Source organism: Gekko japonicus, unplaced genomic scaffold, assembly GCF_001447785.1.
Source record: "Gekko japonicus isolate JY-2015 unplaced genomic scaffold, Gekko_japonicus_V1.1 scaffold959, whole genome shotgun sequence".
Taxonomy (NCBI): domain Eukaryota; kingdom Metazoa; phylum Chordata; class Lepidosauria; order Squamata; family Gekkonidae; genus Gekko; species Gekko japonicus.
The window spans coordinates 618,021-639,821 of record NW_015164699.1 but is presented as its reverse complement, the minus strand read 5'-3'; the positions used below and the strand labels follow the sequence as shown (position 1 = coordinate 639,821).

The following is a 21,801-nucleotide window of genomic DNA, read 5'->3' as shown; positions in this document are numbered from 1 at the left end:
CAACATGGGACGTCTCATTCTATCTTCGGCTATGCAGTAAAGGACTTGCCAGCACCCTCCTCCAGGTAGGCCACTGCTCGCTAATCTCCCATGGGTGTGAAGCACAGAGACCACGTCAAAGATAAACAGGTTGCTTACCTGTAACTGATGATCTTCGAGTGGTCATCTGTGCATTCACACCACCCGCCCTCCTTCCCCGCTGCTGTCAGATTCTACATTGTCCATAGGGGTTGATTTGCGATGTTTGAAGGAACTGGCGAGATGTCCGCGCCCACCCCTCTGGGCATGCGTGGTGGGGTTCCTGCGCATGCCCAAGGGACTGGGCGCGAAAATCCGTTAAAGAGCTTGCTACATTGCCGATCGATCCAGTGTGTGCGCACTAGATCCCATGGGTGTGAATGCACAGATGACCACGTCGAAGATAATCAGTTACAGGTAAGCAACCTGTTTATCTGCAGAGTGATCCAGTCCCTCTCATGCACTGTGGTGCACAAGATTGTCGAGCTGTGATCTACCATTAAGTAGACCTGTAACCTGCAGTGAATCCTGCATAACGTGGGGAAACCTTTTCCTTTTAATTTTTCCAGCAAACATTTATTTGGGACACTACTGCTGGTGTGCATGCAAGTAACAGAACTAACAGTCACTCTTCAAATGTTCATTTATGCATTCACATATGATGTTTGTGTGTCTTCCTGTTTCCTTTCAGGTGTGCCATATAGTCTTAGGGTTAAGGCCCGCCACTCCAGAAGAGGAAGGCCAAATAATTAGGTATGGTAACCTAAAACTCTTCAGTGATTACACTTTTTCCCCCCCTGGTGACTTTTCCCTGGCTTTGGAAAGGATGCCCTGCTTTAGAGCAGGATGTTAGATTGGGTCATCTCAGGCATTTTCCTTTTTGCAAATAAGACCTGTGCGTTACTAGTTCACAAATACTTTTGCTGTGTCTAAGGGGGCAGGGGGAACCAGCCTTGTCTCGTCTACAAAAGCTTCACTTTTCTGGTAACCCGGGAGCAACACACACACACACACACACACACACACACACACACACTCACACCAGTAAGTTACTGTTTACAGGCTTATGTGACTATGCTGTGTTGGGGGGTTGGGAGCCACCTGTCTTGGCCAGTGGTCCATATGAGTTTACTTACAGTTCTGTGATCTATATCCTGGCTTGCTCAAAGCACTTTTAAAAGTATGTGAATTGGGAGGAGGTTGAGTAAGATCATTCAGTCCCATCTTGACATCTGTGGCTGTCTGCCCTTCTACTCACTTAATGGGTATCCTCAGAGCACCTTGCAGCAGTTTTTCCAAATGCTTTCAGAGGACTGACTGTGGGGGTGGGGGTGGGGATGGTTGGCATGCCCTTGCTTAGCAGCTACAGATGTGGATGATGACACAGGAGCCCCGAGTGTGTCTGAAGTGTAAAAAGAGAGGTGCTTGGGTGGGGTCAGTCCGAGGCTGTGCTGGGGGTCTGGTTTGCACATGCAGGAGACTGAAGTGGGAGACCCCTGAGGCAGAAGAATGGACGTGCCCAGCTTGAGACTGCGGGTGGACAATCACCCACTAAAATGCTCCCATGGGCTTAAAAAGCAGACCTTCGGTAGAAAACCAACACCACGAGCCACGGGGCAAGGAGTAGAACCTTTCTCCATGGGGTGCTAGTTTTTGGTGTTTGTGGAGTATTTCATGCAAAGAAACCATTCAAAGCTGGAATCCGTCGCCCTCCGTCTCAGATGGTGCAGGCCATCCGACCGCCTCTGCTGCCTGATTCCCCCGCATGGACCTAACTGGATTCCCCTGTGAACCTGATTCCCCTGTGAACCTAACTGGAAGGCGCAGGACACGCCTTTTATGAATATGACCTTTCATTGGATGTTTTCTTTCTCCTTGGCTCAGGGGCTGGTTAGAACGAGAGAGCCGGTATGGTCTCCAGCCAGGGCACAACTGGTTTCTGATTGCATCGCAGTGGTGGCAGCAGTGGAAGGAATATGTCAAATACGTAAGTCATGTTGAAGGTTGGGCGGTGGTGGTATTGAACTGCTAACCTGATGAGTGAATAATGAAAGGGCTGCCGATTAAGGTGCCTTCGCCTCTTTTAGGACTGGTGGTCTTCAACTTTTCTAGTCCCGGGATCCCTCTCCTGCTGCCAGGTGACAGCATGGGACCCAGTAGGCTGCAACCCATGTGACAAGAAGAGACGGAGCCAGAGTGTTGGCCTCAAGGCAGCCCAGAAGAGGCCGGGTACAGGAATCACAAGCCTCCAGCACCAGGAAGTGTACCGTAGGAAGTCACAAGCTAATTAGACATGGAGAAATCTTTGTCACTGCTGAGTGGCTGTGCCTGGTTGTCCCACTGCCCACTCAGCTTGCATGCCAAGCAAGGCAGGAGGTGTGGTGTCATCCCACTCTACGCTTGCTTACGGCCGGCAGATCTTCCCCAAAGCCACAAAAGAGGTGTATCTATACGGGCTCATGATGCAGCCCCACGCCCTACCCGTGGGTTGCAGGCCACTGCATTAGGGGAAGGCGGCTCTTTTCCAAAGGGGGGGGGCAGTAATCAGATTCTGTCTCTGCAGTCCCGTGAAGCTCATGTGTGCTTTTCTAGGTGCCATCTTTCCTGAGCTTTTTGGGCTGCTTCTTCCTTCACTCTGCCCCACCTGATCTCTTTGGATGGGGGACCACTCTTTCACTTCTCAGCCCCCTTCCGCTTGGGCTCAGCTGGTAGTTCTGGGTAGGGTTTTATATCACAGGCCGTGAAATCTATCACTTTTTGAAACCAAAGTTGGAGAGAGGGAGGGAAGAAGGGAAGAAGGGAACAGTGATGTCTTGTGTCTGCATGCATTTAAATGCCAATGCTGGAACATAACCAATAAGTGCACATATTTTCGGCAAGCCTATTGTGCATTTGGTAGGGTTTGTCAGAGTGGTAAGGCATCTGTTGTGTGGTGTGTGAGAATATTGATGCATCCCCAATGTTCCCTCTAAGCTCCCTCTAAGCTGTGGAGTCTTGTGAGCAAAAATTCTACTTTGTGAGCTGCTGGCATTAAAACTGTGAGCGAGCGATTTGGCAACCATATAAATTGGTTTGCTCTGGAGCTGTTCTTCCTGAGCTAAGACAAAAATGTGTGAGCTGGAGGCTAGAAAACTGTGAGCTAGTTCACACTAACTCAGCTTAGAGGGAACACTGAGTTTGTTTTGTAAAGATGTCAAGCTTCTAGCCCTCAGGACCGCAGATAGCTTAAGAAGAAGGGTGTGTAGTGAAGCACGCACAAGACCGCTAGCTCCGTCTCCAACATTTCCACTTAAAGTTATCCTAAAGTAGCACATGAATGTATGAAGCTGCCTCACCCAGAGTCCCACCATTAGTGCATGTAGCCCAGCATTGACTTCTTTGACTGACAGTGGATTTTCACAGTTGCAAGCGGAGGCCTTTCCCAGCACTGCTAAGCACTGCCTCTTGGGTTCTCTTTAATCCCAGACTTTAAAGATTGGCATCAGGGACCTTCTGCCTGCAAGGCACGTGGCCTGCCCCACTGAGCTCATCATCCCTCATTACCTGCAGGGGAGCCAGTGATGGGGGCAAAGTCACAGAGAGCATCTTAAGGCCCAGTCCTAAGAAGGGTGGGCTCTATGCCTGGGGCTTGTCGCCCGGATCCCGTGAGAATCAGTTGGCTGGAACTCAACCGGCCCAGAATTGTTTCCTTTTATTTTTGTTTTGTTGCAATTTGGGACCTTTTCCTGTCTGAAAGCCGATTTATCCCCTCCAGGGACTAAAAAAAGCTTACATTTTAAAAAGTCACGGTATGGTAGGAAGCAGAGACAAACCCCCCCCCCCCCCTTTGGAAGGCAGGGATCTAAGTATGCAGCAAAGGATCAGGACCCTGGACAGATCACAGTGGAGCCGGCTGCAGGGTACTTCAGGGGATGTCCCAGCCTGGACAGAAACCTTGGGGGCGGGGGGGGGGGAATTGAATCATTGCTCCGCAGAAGCCTTAAGCCCAGCTCGGCAGAGGGGATCAGCTTTTAGACTGTAGCTCTGGCATGTGCCCTCCAGCGGCGCTGTTAAGCCTCCTGACAAAAGGGGATTAGACAGATTCATGGAGGGTAGACAGGTCTATAGGTAGCTACTTGCCATGGTGAGTTAAGGGAACCTCCACGTTCAGAGGCAGTAAACTTCTGAATCCCAGTGCCAGGAGGCAACTTTAGGGGAAGGCCTCGGCCTCTGTGCCCTGTTGTTGGGCCTCCAGAGGAACTGGTTGGCCACTGTGTGTGAGACAGGATGGTGGACTGACTGGACCACAGGTCTGATCCAGCAGGGCTCTTCTTGTCTTTGTAAAACCACCAGAACTGGTGGGATGCCAGGAGCTGTGGGAGTGTCCGTGGGTATTGAGGACCTCAGCAGAGATGTTCTTGGGAAGCGTGACTTTTGGCAGACTCTTCTTTGTTGGTGGAGGTCTCTTCAGGGGAAGGTTCTACAGAAAGAGAAAGAGGGTCTCCAGCAGTTCTGTTGTCCTTGGTGTCTCTGGGTTCCTCCTGAGGCAGGTGCCATGATAGCAGGGGCGGGAACTGTTCCCCTATCTGGCCGCTTCACGATTTTGCCTCTTCCCCACTTCCATGATCATGAGAGCTGACAACTTGATTTTTTTCTCCTTGGGAATTAGAAACAACATTCTCGAGAATCTGAAGGAAATACCAGTAGCCGTCTTCAACAATAAGATGTTGTAATTTTGGAACTAAGGCTTCCTCATTCCCTAACGGAATATGCTTATAGATATGAGACCTTAACTTTAGCACATTTCTGGCCTGTAGTTCACTTTTGTTTCCCTCCCCCTGTCTCTCTCTCTCTCTCTGTGCCAATTGCAGGAAGCAAACCCTGTGGTGGTAGTGCCCTCATCCGTCTTAAACGGAGGTAAGACTTTGCTCCTGTCTCCTGCACCCCATGCGCCAGAGCAGGGAGAAGAGAAAACAGGCAGTGTAAATCGTTTCAGTGCCACAGAAGAAAAGTGTTCAGATAACATTTCCACTGCATCAGAAGCCTCAGAGATCGCTAGCAGCAGTAAGCATTTAAAAAAATATATGTTTTGAACTAGGTTTAAAGAGAGCCCACGTGCTGTAGGAGTTAGACAGCCGGGACTTGGATCCGGGAGACTTTGGTTCCAATCTCTGCTCTTCCATGAAGCTCACCGGGTGGACTTTCTCAACTGAAGCTACCTCGCAAGGTAGTTGTGAGGATCAAGTGGGGAAGGGGGAGCCACAGACTCTGCCCTGAGCTGCATGGAAGGAAGGGGGGGATGTGGCTGTGAGAGGGAAATCTCCTGTCTTGGGAGCTCCCTGACCGAGCAGGAAGCCAAATTTGTTCAGAATAAAAGCTTTGAGAGAGGCCTGCGAAGCAACAGGAGAATACTTTCTTAGGTGTAAAGGGTCTGGCGGCCAACCGCATTTTCATGTGCTCTAACGTTCCCTTGCAGTCTGGTATTGCTCCAAGGATTTGAAACTAGGGCAAAACTACACAGATAATGGGGTGTGACTGTGCAAAGAGTATTGCTTCATCCTCATCAGCACCTGTGGGGAGTTTGTGGGCCAGAGCGGGGGTGTATCCATGTGTTTGCCTGAATGAGCTGGTGGAAGGGGTTCCGTTGGTGATGGAAGAGCGCCTCTTCTGGATGCTGCCCCTGAGATTTATACCTGTTTATTTAAAAATTCATTCACTGCCTTTCTCCTTTGTGGAATTCAAGGCTTTCAATGTAAATTAAGTGATTATTTAAAAACACTAAAAACAATACAAGTAAAGCGACAATTGTAAAGACATATAAAAGGTCATGATTTAAAAACTCCCGTTAGGACTACCCATAAATAGCAGTGGAAACAATCAAATGCAGTCTTAAATAAAACCATCTCCAGCTGCCGCCTGAAGATCAGCCGTGAGGGGGCCAGGCACGCTTCCCTGGGAAGGGAGGTCCTTAGTCGGGGGACTGCTGCTGCTGCTGCTGGAAAGTCCGTCTCACGTGCCTGCCAGAGGAGAGCCTTTGACTGACGGGACGGTCAGGAAGGCCTCTCCCTGTGATCGTAATCCACGGGCCAGGACGTACAGGAGAAGGCAGTCCTTCAGGTCTGTAGGGCTCTAGAGGCAGAAAACGCCTGCATGTCAAGGGAAGAGATGGCAGCCCCAGCCCCTTTCCCTGCTGCACTCAGTTTTCTAACTGCAGTGACTTCTTCACATAGGGGAACATGTTACTTCACCCTCTGTCTAAAGTGGTTGGGGGGTGGGGGGGGTCCATTCTACCGCCTCTGCCACATGCAGAGGCTGAATCTGGGAGTGCAAGAAAAGGGAGCAGAGCCTGCATCTTGGCCCAAACCCAGGAGGATCTGTTAGGCCCCAGGGCAGGCTCCTGCTGAGTACCACGTCCTCCCCTCCTTTTACTTCCTCTCAGATGAACTGTTGCCTTTCATTCTGTGGCAAAACAGCGAACCTGTGCACCCCTTAGGGGGTAAGCTTGCTGCGTGGGGTGGGGACATCAGCACCAGCTGGCTGTCTGGCCTGATGGGGGACCTCCACCAGCAGCAATAGGCAGAGACCGTCCCTCTGCACGCCGTCCACCCAGCACGACAGCAAGCATTTAGCTGGTTTGGAATTAGCCTCGTATTTTTTTCTGTACGTACGAATCAGGGGTCTTCAACCTTTTCTGAGCCTGCAGGCACCTTTGCAATTCTGACAGAGCCTGATGGGCACAGCCACAAAACGGCTGCCACAGGTGGCTGAGCCAGGCACAAAATGGCTGCCACAGCTTAGCTTCAGTCACACATTGAAGATCCTCGTGCTGTGGGGGCAGCAAAAAAACCAAACACCTGTGCAGCCAATCAAGTCTCCTGTGGCCAATCAGAAGCCTTGCTGGGCGGAAGCCCCTCCTGGCCCCTCCCACTTTCTAAAAACACTTGACTGGAGCCAGAGTGCCCACAGGGGATCCCTGGTGTAGAGTACGGATGAACAGTGGGCATCAGTGGTGTGGATTGCTGTTCTCTGAGAGTCCCCAGCCTTTCTTTTACTTAAAAAGGCATTTCCAGCCTTCTCATGGGTGAGGTCGCTTCGAAAAGAGGGGCAAAGTATTTGCAGATTCCCTTCATACCCCAGCCCTGCAAGGTCCTCTTCCCTTGAGCGATCCATCTTAGCACGATTCCTTTGAAGAGAATCTAATTACCTCTTTTGGAGCTGTACCCTTTCAGGAACGAGATAAAATGTTAGCCAGTCTACAGGTCTAAGTGATATAAAAAAAATATTCAGTCACCTGGAGTAAATTTGCTGAGCCTGCCCATACAAAAGACCTACTACCGTCCGAGGATGAACCTTTGATGAACCACTCCGAAACAGCATGACTTTTAACAGCACCAGCACTGAAAGGGAATGGTAACTTGAGCCCATTTGGACAATATTGTTTAAGGAAGCGGGCCACGATCCCTCAGTCTTGATCTAAGGCCTGTGGGCAGGATCCCGATGTTGTTATTCCATTTGAGAAGGAGACTGATTGACTGAATGTCAGCCAGGATTATTAGAATGCTCAAATCAGTCCGTTTTTTTTTTTCTACTCACCATTTTAAAGGGGGTCAACTGTAGCTTCAATCTTAGCTTCTTAGAAATGTCTAAGTGAAATGGAAATGTTCTCTGTTGCTAGCACCTGTGTTTCCACCCCATCTCTCTCTCTCTCTCTCTCTCTTTCTTTTTCAGGTGTCCTTTATGGCTCCACATCCAGCAATGAAATGTGTTTTCCTCGGCAACTGAACACTTCAGACAATAACAATCAGTGCCTGCTTGGATCCAGTGGGAACATGTTAGCCCAACTAAATCCCCAGCCGCCTGGAGCTATCGATAACCTGCCTCTTGTAACTCAAGAGCCCATGAAGGTAAACTTGTAGCCCCAAATAGGAATTTATAGGGCGGGCGGGGGGGAACCCTTCCACTTGATGCAATCTTGTGGTAATTCAATATTATTGACCCTTGGTGTGATTTAGCATCATGGAACTTTGGGGTGGGGGTGTGTGTGCCTTTGCACAAGGTTTTGTTTGTATTGGTCAATAGTGTCAGTGTGTAACTGGCTTTAACATGTGTCCGAGTTCTTTGGGGCAAACCACGTTCAAGCCTGGCACAAGTCTGGCTTACTTTGCTGGCTCTGATACCTGGAACGTCCTCCCAGAGCAAATTTGTGGTCTCCCACTTCTCTTAACCCGTCCTCCAAACCCATTTTGGTGATGGTGGAAAGGGCCAGGAAGTCACCGTGGATTTCTGGTGACCCTGTTGGGTTTTCAAGGCAAGAGACCTTCAGAGGCGGTTTGCCACTGCCTGTCTCTGCACAGCAACCCTGGACTTCCCTGGTGGTTTCCCATCTGAGTACTAACCAGGGTCAATCCTGCTTAGCTTCCACAATTTGACAAGATCAGGCTAGCCTGGGCCATCCAGGTCAGGACCAAACGTACCTTAGACTAACCCAGAAGCTTGCCAGAATTAGGCAAGATTTCCCTGCCCTCTAAAGGCTGCAGAGCTGGGGACAATTTGACCTTGCAAAAAAGGGCAATTGGTCATCTCCATCAGCAATGATGCCAGTTCCAATAATATTTTTTACTCCAGTGCTCCTGTCATTTCAGCTTTGGCAGTTTTTGGTACTTCCAGGATCTGAACTTCCTTTTTTCTTCCTTTTTAAAGGCTCCGTCGTTGACTTTGGAAGGTGGTCGACTAAGGCAGTCCCCCCAGTTAGTTAAAGGGAAGCATTACGAAATTGTCCCAGAGCCGGTCTGGAGGGCTCTTTACAACTGGTACACTGCAAACCTCTCGTTACCAAGGCCAGTAAGTACATAAAGAGTGGCCCTGCTGGATCACGTCAGTGGTCCAGCTTCTGTGGCATAGCGATGGCATCTAGATGTGTTTGGAAGGCCTAAAAATGAGTGTTAAAATAACCTGAGTTTCTGTCATTGCTTAATCATATTACAGTGAGTTTAAAAAGCAAACCAGATTTCAGGTTTTTGTCTCACTGCTTTTTTAGGGAGTATTGAAAAACCCAGGTTACACCCCCAGAAATCTTATCTCATCATCTTCGGAGACTTCTATCCAGAGAAATCTGATTTGCATATCACAGTAGTGCAGATTCATAGAAGACTATCAATCTCCTCTTTTTCTAAATCTATCATAATCATGTAATTATTATGTAGATAAGTGATTGGTACTTAACTAAATATGCAACAATCAACACAAGTGGAAATGATCTAAGCTGCAAGTGCAAATACGAGTTACATCTGATATAGCAAGATAAGAAGGCCATTCTCAGCTCTTAACCTCTACTAAATAGAAATCTAACTTTTCTGTAATTGTTTCAATTAAATGCCCAAAATTAAAGTAATTTTGAGCAAACAGAGTTCACTGACAATTGAAGAGTGCTTGAACACTCACTTAGCTTGGAAACTCGGCAGGAAAAGAGATTCAGGTGGGGTCGCCATGTTGGTCTGAAGCAGCAGAATAAAGTTTGAGTCCAGCGGCCCCTTTAAGAACAGCGAAGTTCAGTTCAAGGTATGAGCTTTTATGTGCACGCACACTCAGCAGGGAAAGGTTGGCGATGTGATAGCTGCTGCTACAGGGGTCCTGGAACTCCTCCGCCAAGCAGTTTTGGTAGCTTCCTCTCCCTCCCCGCCATCACCCTTCAGCAGACTGGCTCTGAATCATGAAGACGCCTTCCTTGTTTCGATAATAGCACAAAATAGCATTGTGTGTCGCTGTCTTTCGTGATGGCTGTAAAGGGGGGGGGGGATTAACCAGAGCCAGACAACATTTAGCCAGTGAGGAAAGAGAGATGCAGGCAGCCTGTTGAAGCTCTGATGCTGACTCTTCCTTTGGAGCACCAAAAGACCCAGCTTTGCCACTCGACTTCGCCCACACATTCTCCATGGAAACTAGCATCTTTCCCGGCCTGCAAAAGGCCATGTGTGTCGCAAGAAACACCAGGGATGTGCTTTGCCCAATCCATTTTAATTTGGGGTGTGTGTGTGTGTGTGTGTGCGCCAAGCAGTAGAGTACAGGTCCCCCAATGCAGAAAGCTCTCGGTTCAATCCCTGCTCTGTAATCAGTTCAAAAGCTCTCAGCAGAGGATTGCCATCTGCAGGAGTGGCTTGAGCCAGCTGCTGTGAGATTGTTGGAACGCCACGCCACTGTTTTGCTGCATGTCAGTTGTGTGGATCTGGGCACGCAGGTTGCCAGGCAAAGGAATGGGCTGGCCCTGTCTTGATCTGTGCCCCAGTCACATGGCCTTGGCTAACAGCTGCCTTCAGCCTTTCCAGGGACGAGACCCACTTTGAGTTCTGTGCTAGATTGGCTCTCCCAGATGGGAGGTGCCAGGGGTTGGACTGGAGATCTTCTGCACGCAAAATATGTAGACTGCTGAGCTGGGGGGAGGGGGGATTACCCATGCAGTGCATAGCTACGTTTTAGTCCAGTAGCACATTAGGGGCGAACAAACTTTTTCAGGGCATAAGCTTTCAAGAGTCAAAGCTCTCTTCATCAGATACAAGTCAGAATGGAGATCTGAGTCCTTGTACCCCAGTCAGAAGGTGGGAGGGGTGTTGCAGGAAAGGAACTCAGAGTGTAAAGGTTCAATGTACATTGTAATTAGCTTGGTTAGACCAGAGCAGAAATGCTTGGGGACATCTATAGTAAGATAAGAATCCCGCGTCCCTGTTCAGCCCTGGAAGGTCCATTGTTCTGACTTTGTGAATGAACTCAGGTTCTACAATCTCACATTGCAATCTCCCCTTGAAAGCTTCTCTGTCTGAGGACTGCCACTCTTAGGTCAGCAATGGAATGATCTGGGACCTGCAATGCATGTTCCCCCCCCCCCAAGAACTTTCCACCCCAGTGCAGACTGGCGGCAGCTCTCTGCGGTCTTTTCCAGTGCAGCTGCCTGGAGACATGTGGTCTGCGGGCTTTCCTTGTAGCAGCTGAGTCCATCAGCCAGTGGGCCGCTTGTTTGGCTTGGGATCTTTGCCAGGCAATCAACTGAACGTTTCAAAAACCCGCAGGGCTCTCCAAGTAAAGCCACCCTCACTCTTCCCTCCCCAGGTGATCCGGAACAGCAAGACAAACCAGCCCGAGCTGGAGCTCTTCCCCCGCTACCTGCTCTTCCTGAGGCAGCAGCCCGCCACCCGGGCGCAGCAGTCCAACATCTGGGTGAACCTGGGTATGATGAGCCTGAGAAAGTTTCCTCACCATTTGCCGAGAGGTAACGTTAAGAATACAGCAAGAACCCCCTGACAGGAGACGGGCACCGCTGCCCACGCGGCCTGAGGCTTTGGCTACCGTGCTGCTTGCAAGTGGTCCCCATGAGATCTGGAAGCGGGGCTGGTGGCGGATAAGTTCCTTCACTTCCTCCACCCAACACCTCTCCATTGCTAAACTCTTATCAAAGGTCACACAATGTTAATGGCGCTTGCTTTCCTTGTTAAAAAAAAAAATCACCCAACTATACTGCTACTAGCTAAATGGAGTGGCGCAGCCTCTTACTGGTGGCTATACCACTGTAGTGGTCAGGTTGCATTTTGGAGCGTTCAGCCATAGACTCCCTGCATACAGAAGGCCCAGCAGGTCGTGAGCCGTTTGGGCTCTTTATGACGGAGCAGCCAACTAGACGGTGCCTCGTCTGCAGACTGAGGGCTGGATTATACAAAGAGGTGGTAGAACATGCTGCTGCATGTCAAACTATGCACGGGGGTGGGGAATCATGCTTTGGAGCATTCCCTTTTCTTAAAAAGCTCCCTTCAGAGAGAGGGAGGAGGCCCTTTCTCCCTGCGGAGCTAGCTTTCTGTTTGCAGGGACGTTTTTTCAATGCAAAGAGTCTTCAACTTTGGAGTCCCCCCCCCCCCCCCTTTGCCGTCTGGTCTGTCACTTCAGTGTTGTATCCTGTCATTCTCCTGCACGTGTGAACCAAGCCCAAGTGGGATCATTCCAGAAAAGCATTATCAGTTGATTTTGCTGGACAGGTAAACTGACCCCCCTGAGTTGATTATGCCAGCATAGAATGCAGGAGTGTCGTGTTACAGTCGGAGGCTGGGTTTTTTCCTTATAGAAGAGCCAGCATGCAGACTGATAAAGGCAGACTTTAGGTGTCTTAACTCAATCAGTTTATTCCAATGACTCCATCCCAGAGAAAAGGGCCTTGTTCGCACATGCAAGAGAATGAGCTGCTGGAACGAAATGTACAGTCTGCCAGGAGAGGACTGTGGGAAAAGCACATTTTGGAATTCTCCTATATTAAACGCTCCTTTCTGATAGAAAACCAGCACAGGGAAACCTTGCCAAACACAGTGTTTGGTTTGCATAATCCTGTGCCTGCAATCCATTCTACCCCTTCAGGGCTTTGCCTGCTCTGTCCTATTTCATTCTCCCGGCATTACAAGGAAGAAGTAACTTCTCACATAGATGTCTGTTGTGTCACAGCAGATATCCTTTAATGAGAGGCATATTGTCCGGCATGAGATGTAGGAAGGAATGCCTCTTCCGAAATGGCGGTAGCTTGTTAGGTAGCTCACATGCCGCAGCTGATACCCTTTGGGGAAAGACACGGGGGAATCGCTCTCCTGAGATGCTGCTTGCCATCCAGAGTTTTTTAAATAAATGACTGAATTAAACCAAAGCCCTGGGTGATGAGATTAATGGGAGGATGCAATATTTTTTAATCGATCCAGAGTTTTTAAACCCCAGTGAATTAGCTAAAAATCACAGGCCTAATAATAAATCATGCCATGCTGCTAGAAAGGAAGATGCCTGGATGTAGGAGCTTTTGTGATTTTGTGACCATGACTATTTTGTTCTGTTTGATTCGGCGTCCACAAACAGGTTTTGAAAAACTGCTTGCACTTGAATCCTGCCCTTGCTCCAAGGAGCTGAGGGCAATGAGCGTGCAGCGTCCCCCTTTTAATTCTTGTGACTGCCCTACGATGTAGACAAAGCTGAGCCCAGCAGAGCCTAGGAAGGGGTACTGGAAGCTGCAAAATTCTTGTAGAGGCAAGGCTGGGTTGGGGATTGTGTGGTGCCCTTAAACGTCAGTTCCCCTTCCCCGCCTGCCTGCTGCTGCCAGGCTCTGCCATCTGCTGGCACCAGCTGTGTGGAATCCATGTGGATTTTGCATTCCCACGTGACCCTCACCACACATATACCTGCCAGGAAGAGAAACATTGTCTGACAGCCAGCCCTCTCTGGTCTTTGCAGCACCCAGAGTGATATTGGCACTCAAGACCCACTAGATTCCTGTAATCACTAGTGCTAATTCAGCACATCAGGCTTCTGGAAAGGAGGCTCTTGCTGACACACAGACCTTCTTAATAAGAGTTTGCTTCTGTACTCAAGCCAAAATCTCCAGGATGTCTGTCTTAACCTCTTGTTCTGCCAGCCTGTAAGAGGAAAAGGTGTGTTGCAAGCACCGCCTTCCCCCAATCCTTTATAATCAGGAGCTGTTTGCTTGATCAGATTTCTACGGAAAAAATCTGCCAGTGGGCCATCAAAATCTTAACTCTGCATCCTGAGGTGGGAGCTGTTTTGCACTGAACATGTCGAATTTCTAAATTCAAATTTGTGGGTCCCCCCCCCTCCCCGCGTGGTGTATTGGATCACAATTTGGAATTGTTTTTTCGCTCTGCACTGATCATTAAAAATCAACTTGAGTGTCCCCACCCTGTACGCTTTCTTGCTGTAATCTTATTCCTAATCCTCTCTTCTTTAGTTGCAGAAAAATGCTTTTTGTGTGTGTGCATGTGCGTGTGTGTCATTGAGAGAGAATCCTTTGCTTGGTGTGTCAAGGTAAAGGAGAGCTGCTTTGCTGACTTACAGAGCAGTTGCTGAATTTTTTTGCTCTTGAGTTACAGTTGCATGCAAACTGTTTATCAGATATATCAAACTGTATATTTAAAGTAATTATCTAAGACAGGGGTCCTCAATGATTCTGAGCCTTTGGAATTCTAATACAGGTTGGTGGGTGCAACTGCAAAATGGCAAAGTCAGCCACATAATAGGTTATGTATAACTCTAATAGTAACCCTTCAACGTTTCGGCAGAAGTTCTGTTTAACAGGATGCCAATCAGAAGCCCTGCTGGACAAAAGCCCCACCTGGCCATGCCCACCTTCTAAAAGCACTTGATGGGACCAGGGGAGGTGTTGGTGGGCGCAGCACGTTGGGGACCCCTGGTTTAAGATGTGAACAGAACCTATCTGCTTGTACACAGCAGCTGTTTTCTCCTATCAGAAAGCTGCTTCTTAACAAGGGAGGATGGGAGTGATTTCCATTGATTCTCTTCTGGCGCTGACCCATAAATTCCAGTCCTGTTCTCCTGAGGCTTCCCTAAACCCCGGAGGCAGTGTTCCAGGGCACATGGTGGACTACTGTGAGAGGGGAGGTAGAAAATCCCATTCCATGAGCTTTTCTCCTCTCGTGGTTCTCAGTGGATACAAGCCATTGATTATGCAAATGCAGATTCTTCTAAAAAAACAAATCTGTTGTGAACTTGTCGTTCTTGCAAACATATTGGAGAGGAAAACACAAAAGGGAATATGCTGGGTGGCATTTCAGCTTGGCACTCACTTGTTGCCAGGTCGGAATTTTCTTGCATCCTCCCCATTTGCCTTCATGGGTATGGGGAAAGATTCAGTGCCGTCAGTCCCTTAGGTGTGACTGAAGGTTCAATGTCATGATGGGACTGTGAGCTCCCTCTTCCTCCTCCCGTGTAAATGTAGTCCTCTCTAGCTGTCATCTGCACCATCATCAACAATTACCAGTGTGTGAGGCCTTGCTTTTGACCAAGGCTGGAATGTGCTGAAGGGTGAAACCCTCATCAGTTGGGTGTAGTGGGTAGGAGCGCGGACTCTAGTCTGGGAGAACCGGGTTTGATTCCCCACTCCTCAACATGCAGCTGCTGGCGTGACCTTGGGTCAGTTACAAGTTCTTTCAGAGCTGTTCTCTCATGAGCAGTTCTTGAAAGAGCTCTCCCAGCCCCACCTACTTCACAGGATGTCTGTTGTGGGAAGAGGAAGGGAAAGGAGATTGTAAGCCGCTCTGAGACTCCTTCGGGTGGTGAAGGGTGGGATATAAATCCAATTTCTTCTCTTCTTCCTCTCTGAATCATGTCTGATGTTGGTGCTAACAGTGGCAGTGAAGAGAAGAGAGCACTGAGGAATCTGTGAGGAGAGGGGCATGTGTACTCCTGACCCTTGGTGATAATGGATGCACAGTGTTCAGTCAGCCCCTAGAGAAACTGCTGCAGCTTCCCAAAAACGTACAATGAATTTGTTTTCTCCTCCAAAATAGGACCGTCAAAATGTAAGATGTGGTAAAATGCTCTGCCACTCACCAGGAAAACAGGGAAGTGGTTGGAGACTGGGGGTGGGGCGGGGCTGTGGCTCAGTGGCAGAACATCAGCTTGGCCTGCTGGAGGTCCCATACAGCTCCCGGGATCTCCAGTTAAAAGGATCAATTTATTCATTTTTATTTATTAATCACATTTATACCCCGCCCTCCCTGCAATGCAGGCTCAGGGCGGCTCACAGTCACTACATAAAATACAGTTAAAACCACATAAAACCATATAAAAAGATTCCATTATTAATACAGTTTCAAGCAGTAGGTGATGTTGAAAGACCTTTCCCTGGGACCCTGGAGGACTGCTGCCAGTCAAAGTAGCCAACGCTGACATTTGATAGACCAGTGGTCTGACTCTCATAAATGGAGGTGCTGTGACTCAGTGGTAGAGCATCTGCCTGGTATGCAGAAGGTCCTAGGTTTGATCCCTGGCATCTCCGTTTAAAAGGACCGGGCAGTAGGTGATGTGGAAAAGTTCCTGGAGAGCTGCTGCCAATCCGAGTAGACAGTACTGACTTTGAGAGACCAATGGTCTGATTCAGTATATGGCAGCATCATGTGTTCATCTGTGCATCATACATGTACCACAGTGACTGGCTGTAGTACGTCTATATGATGTGATGCAGTTCCTCCGAGCTGGAGGGGTGAGCACCAGGGGGTGGCATGACTCTGGCTGGGAACGGTGTGGGTCTGCTCCAAAGAGCTAAAGCAGCTCAGCTTTACATGTTGCCTGATTTGCAGGGCTGTATCAAATCTAGCCCACTTTGATTCCACATGCCCTATGAAGGAGCTCAGACTATCACTATTATTATTCTTTTCCCCCAGTGTATCCTCACAACAGCCCTTTGAGGCAGGATAATCTGAGAAAAAGTGACTGGCCAAAGCCATCCAGTGAGCTTCCTTGGCTGGTAACATAAAGTGAGAGGTCCACCCATGACTTTTAGTAATGTCCTCTTCAAATATTGAACAAATTGAATCAGGCACTTGTTTTTATCACCTCTCAGTCCTAAGTAATCTGGTGTTTTTTCTTAGCTAGTTCTAAAAGGGCTCCTGTCTTTGTCATTCATCAGCTCACAGCTGCCTTCTGAGTTTTCATTGTTGGATTAGCTTTAATCTGGTGTCCACAATTAAAGGCCTTACTCAGTCCATTTTTCTCTTATGCTACTTATGTTACTCCAAGCCTGGGTAGCAAAGGGGTGAATTTTAGGGGCTGTTTATGGGCCTGCCCATCAGTATTCAATTCAATTTATTTCTACAGTCCTTAGACCAGTCATACAAAAAGAATTATACCTTTACAATATTCCAAGATTTTAAGATACATCAGTGACACATTAAAAGCAAATTAAAATTTAATCTCATATCAAACAACTATATCTAACTAGCTACCTTAGAGTTTCCGTGATCTGAGTATCACCATACAGAAACTGGCTACTTGGTGGTAATTTTGGGGTTTCTATCAGATAGAAGAAACTCAAGTCTAGCTTTTTCGGAAAGACCCGGAATTTGTTCAGTCAGTGGAGTGATTTTATTACGCACCACCTTATAATACGGACATCTAAAAAACATGTGCTCTGTAGTCTCAACCTCCCTTAATGGGCAGGTACAAAGCCTTTCTGAGAAAGGCGTATTTTTGTATTTTCCTTCAAGTACAGCAGAAGGGAGGGCAGAGCACCTCGCCAGAGTGAAGGCTCTTCTAAGCCCTTTGACTTCAAGAGATGTTAAATAGTTGGCTGGACCCACAGTATTTTTGATAATTGCCCTCATCTTAGTGTTTTGTATGCTGGAAAGATCAGTTTGGCATTCTATATCCTCAATTCTCTGCTTAACTAATATTTTTGCTTGGTCTGTTCCAAAAGATAAGAGCACCTGGGGGGAAAAACTATTTTCAGCAGATAGCTCTGAACAGACATAGACCAATTTGATTGGAAATTGTTGCAGAGTATCAGAGGGAGTAAACCTTGTGGGTTGAGATACCCATTTAGCCAGGTATGTATTGATACAATACGGACACAGGCTTCAACTTTTAAACAGCCTGTCTCCAGTCTTACCCTGGCATTTGACACGCATCTAGGGACCTGTAAGATAGATCTTAGGAACTTAGACTGAACTCTTTCTAGAGATGCAAAATAGGAACTGGGTGACCCCATAAATGAGCCATATAACAGTTGGGCTAGCGTCTTGGCTTTATATCATTTAAGGGCTGCGGGAACATATGACCCCCCTTGAGAGCAATGGAATTTTGCAATACTATTTGCAGATCTTTCTCCTTGGTCCGCAGCATACTTACTATGTTGAAGCCTAGAACCCGTGGCCTGCAGGACTACCCAAAGATATTTAAAGTTATTAACTTGCTCAATGTGATGGCCATTAATCGACCAGGACCAAATTTTCAGTCTACGCCCAAAAGCAACTATCTTGGTTTTCTGGTAGTTGATTGTAAGAGACTCTGTTTCACAGTATGAGGAGAGCTTCCCAAGAGCCCTCCTCAATCCTACAGGGGTTCTGGAGAGTAGCACTCTGTCATCAGCATATAATAACACTGGTACTGTCCTATGGGCAAGTCTAGGGGGATGGAGTTCTGGAGTGTTAAGCCAGCTAGATAGATTGTTTATGTAAAAAATAAACAGTGCCGGTGCTAACAAGCAGCCTTACCTGACACCTCTGGCCCATCAGTATAGACTGGCATTGGAGGGCTTATCTTCCAAGGGAAAGCAGGACAGCAACAGAGATGGGACACCCATGATCAGTGGCGGGCCTACATTTTTGGGACCCCGAAGCTTGAACTGTTATGGGGGCCCCTTCTCAACCAGCAACAACAGGGCAACCTCCAACAAGGTCCTACAGGGCCTGAATTGAGAATCCGGATGTCTTTTTATGGTTCTGATTGGCTGAGGGCTGAGCTGTAGAAATATTCTGCCGTGTACCAACGAAGGATTCCAGGATTCAGCTGCCAAAATGTAGGTTACGAATAGATTCTGGCGAGCCCATACAGCTGGGGGTTCGGGGGGTGCAAGCCCCCGTGAAAATTTAGAAATCTGACCAATTACAGGGACATTTTGAGGCCATATGAAATGGGTATTAGAGCATATTCTAAGGTCAGTATTAAGTACTTCAACCCATTGACTTGATTCTGTCACTAAAATAGCCTTATTTTAATAACAAACCCTTTAAAAAACTCCATCAACGTTCTTGAAAAATCCAGTCATTAAAAAAAAGTTGCTTCAGGGCCCCTCCAGGCTGAGGGGCCCTGAAACTGAAGCTTTGTTAGTTTCATAGTAGATCCTCCCCTGCCCGTTATGGGTGCCCGGATTCCAAATCTTGGGATTCCTTCACCAAAGAAGGTGGTCTATCTCCACAATCTCCACCTTTGGGTCCTCCTGTGGCACTTGCCAGTGTGTCTGTTCAGGGTCTCTTAGTGCCGGTCTCGTGCCTTTTTATTACTGTCGCAGTGGCTAGAAGCACCTTTATTTATTTACTAGATTTATACCTTCCCTTTCTCCCCAGTGGGGATTCAAAGCGGCTATCGTTGCTCTCCTCTCCTCCCTTTCAGTCTCAAAACAACCCTGTGAGGTAGGGTAGACTGAGAATGTGTGGCTGGCCCAAGGCGTTACTCACCAAGCTTCCATGGCAGAGCGGGGATTTGAACCTTGTTCTCCCCAGTGTTCCCTCTAAGCTGAGTTAGTGTGAGCTAGCTCACAGTTTCTTAGCCTCCGGCTCATATATTTTCATCTTAGCTCAGGAAGGATGGCTCCAGAGCAAACTAATGTATGCAGTAGCCAAATCACTCGCTCACAACTTTAATGCCAGTAGCTCACAAAGTAGAATCTTTGCTCACGAGGCTGTCCAGCTTAGAAGGATCAACACTCTGACCACTGCATTATCCACTGCACTTGGGGAAAATTCCAGCTGTCTTCAAAACATTTTAATTTAACTGTGCACTGTCGGACTCAGGACTGATCCATATAGCAGAGCAGAGAGTCTAATTACAGAACTGTATTTAGAACAAATTCAAGCAACAAAGGTAGTATTTCAGATATCACATGCAGTAAAAGATCAGTGGGGAAGATGGTAAAGGGCAGCACTTGATAGAAAAATCTATAAAAAGATGACCAATAATAAATCACGTAGCATACCCGGCCATCCAATTTGATCTCTGTTAATGATTTTTATGTAACTCCTGGTGGTTGGACCCTTTTTTTGTGGTCTGTAGTTATTGGGAGTCATTCCGATAGCAGTACTGGCGAGCGGATGTGTGTAAACACTTCTAAATAAACGGGGGTATTTTATAGCGATGAGGGAGGCAGACGGGCAAGCCTTCAATACAATACAACCTGAAATGGTACAGCCCAATAAAAAGTCCGTCATAAGGGAACTTCTGTTTGAGTCCCACGAATGAGTGCAGATCGAGAGCGGCTTGATCGGTTGCAGAGACAGATCCTCCCACTGCAAGGGCGGAGCTTGTGAAGTTGCCTTAGACTAAATCGGGCGCCGGGCCCCTCTAGATCGGCCTGGGCCACACTGACTGGTGGCAGCTCTTCAGCAAGAATCCCAGGCAGAGAGAGTGCTTTCCCAGCACTTGCCAGTGGAGATGCCAGGGAGTGAACCAGGGACTGTCCGCGTGCAAAGCGGATTGCCCTTCCACTGTGCCTCAGCCTCACCCCAGTATGGTAGGCTTCTGTGATAATCCTTGTATTACAGAAGGGGGAGACCAAGGCTGGCAAGAGAGTGGCCGTCCAGTGAATGCACTGGTGCACCAGTCGCTCTCTTGCATACCATGAGACATCAACCTCCAATCTTCTCTGTGTATCAGACCCTCACCTGTCAGTTCTGTAGTTGTGCCTCTTCCAACAGTTTCTTCTTGCTTACGATGCCCAGCGGGAGAAAGGGACTGTCGGAAACAGTTCTTAAGGCACTAGGAACTTACAGGGCCCAGGCGTATAAAACTGGAGTTTAAGGAGTTGGTTCTGTCCGTGGCCACCTGTGAGCCAAGCACCTTGGCGTCCTCTTCCCCACCTTCCCCTAACGGCCTCCTTTGCCCTCTTGCAAACTCAGGGAACGTGCCCTCTCCCAGCGCTCCCTTGAAGAGAGTCTTGGCCTACACGGGCTGCTTCAGTCGCATGCAGACCATTAAGGAGATCCACGAGTACCTGTCGCAGAGGCTGCGGATCAAGGAAGAGGACATGCGCTTGTGGCTGTACAACAGCGAGGTAACAGGAGAGCATTTGTGGGAGGAACCAGCGCACATCGAGGGCTGGGGAGGTATTCACTATCTCGTTTGAAAGTTGGGACCAAATGATGACAAAGCAAAGCTTTGGTTTGTGCGAGAATTACTTATGCCAAGGGAGGCAAGGGCTTGCTAAGTGCTTTGTCTTCTGACGGGCTCTTGTCAAACCCCATGTCCCCAACCCCTTTGAGCCCGCGGGCACCTTTGGAATTCTGACATGGCATGGTTGGCAGAGCCGCAGAATGGCTGCCACAAAATAGCTGCCACAGGAAGTGGAGCCAGCCACAAAATTATTGCCACAGCTTACCTTCCGTTCCTTCCGTTTGTCCAATAAAAGCTGTATGGCTCAGTGCCTTGAGCAGTGTAGCAGTCTGAAATTTCATTTATACCAGGGGTGTCAAAGATATGGCCCGCAGGCCGTATCAGGCCCACACAGGGCTGCAATCCGGCCCGAGAGCAGCAGGCTCTGTGCTGCTTCCTGCTTCTAATGTCGCAGCACCTTTCCCCCAGTCTCTCCTAGTTCCTGCTTGGTAGAGGAGAGAAAGAAAGCCTTCCCTCCATTGGCTGAGGGCTCCTCCTCCCTCCCCCCTCCTCCTCCCCCCCCTCCTCCTCTGGGGAGGGAGGGGGAGGAAGAGAGACACAGAGAGGGGGGAAAATGGCATCTGGTGGAATTTTTCAGAAGACCAGCAACGTTTTATTTCAGGTAGAAGTACACTTTTTCTTGGGGGGTGGGAGCCAGGGGCAGCACACCAGAAAAAGACAAAAAAACCCTGTTTTATTCCAGGGATGGAGGGGGAGCCCTGTGCTTAAGACCAACCTCCCCCCCCCCATTTTATTCCACATCAAAAGTTATATAAGGATTTTGATCTGAGAGTAGGAAGGGGACCACCCTGCTTGGATTAGGGTCGTAGAAATTCACCAACCATGGTAGAATAAAGCGACATCATAAGTTATATCGAGGACATTAGAATAGAAAATGAGATATGGTATCTGTTTTAGCGAGGGAGCAAAATCAAATTCTGTCAGTAGGGAAGATGCAAAAAGCGGCCTCTCGTAAACCTTATTGAATGGGTATTCATTTAAGCAAGAATAAAAGCCCTAAGGAGCTGTGGTGGCTCAAGTGGTTAAGATGCTGAACTGCAGGCTGTGGAAGGTCAGTAGTTCAGCAGTTCGAGACCCGGGTGCTGCATGATG

General features: G+C 48.3%; 1 protein-coding gene across 1 annotated transcript in view; it reads left to right on the top strand.

The window, feature by feature from the left end:
• The window catches only part of USP32 (ubiquitin specific peptidase 32), a gene marked incomplete at its 5' end in the record, with an annotated part of 115,813 nt that overhangs the window by 57,489 nt on the left and 36,523 nt on the right, over nt 1–21,801 (top strand). The window contains 7 exons of the mRNA XM_015409484.1: nt 710–771; nt 1,903–2,005; nt 4,869–4,914; nt 7,726–7,901; nt 8,698–8,838; nt 11,098–11,257; nt 20,436–20,590. Of these exons, the coding sequence (XP_015264970.1) occupies nt 710–771; nt 1,903–2,005; nt 4,869–4,914; nt 7,726–7,901; nt 8,698–8,838; nt 11,098–11,257; nt 20,436–20,590 (843 nt within the window). The remainder of the gene's footprint in view (nt 1–709; nt 772–1,902; nt 2,006–4,868; nt 4,915–7,725; nt 7,902–8,697; nt 8,839–11,097; nt 11,258–20,435; nt 20,591–21,801) is intronic.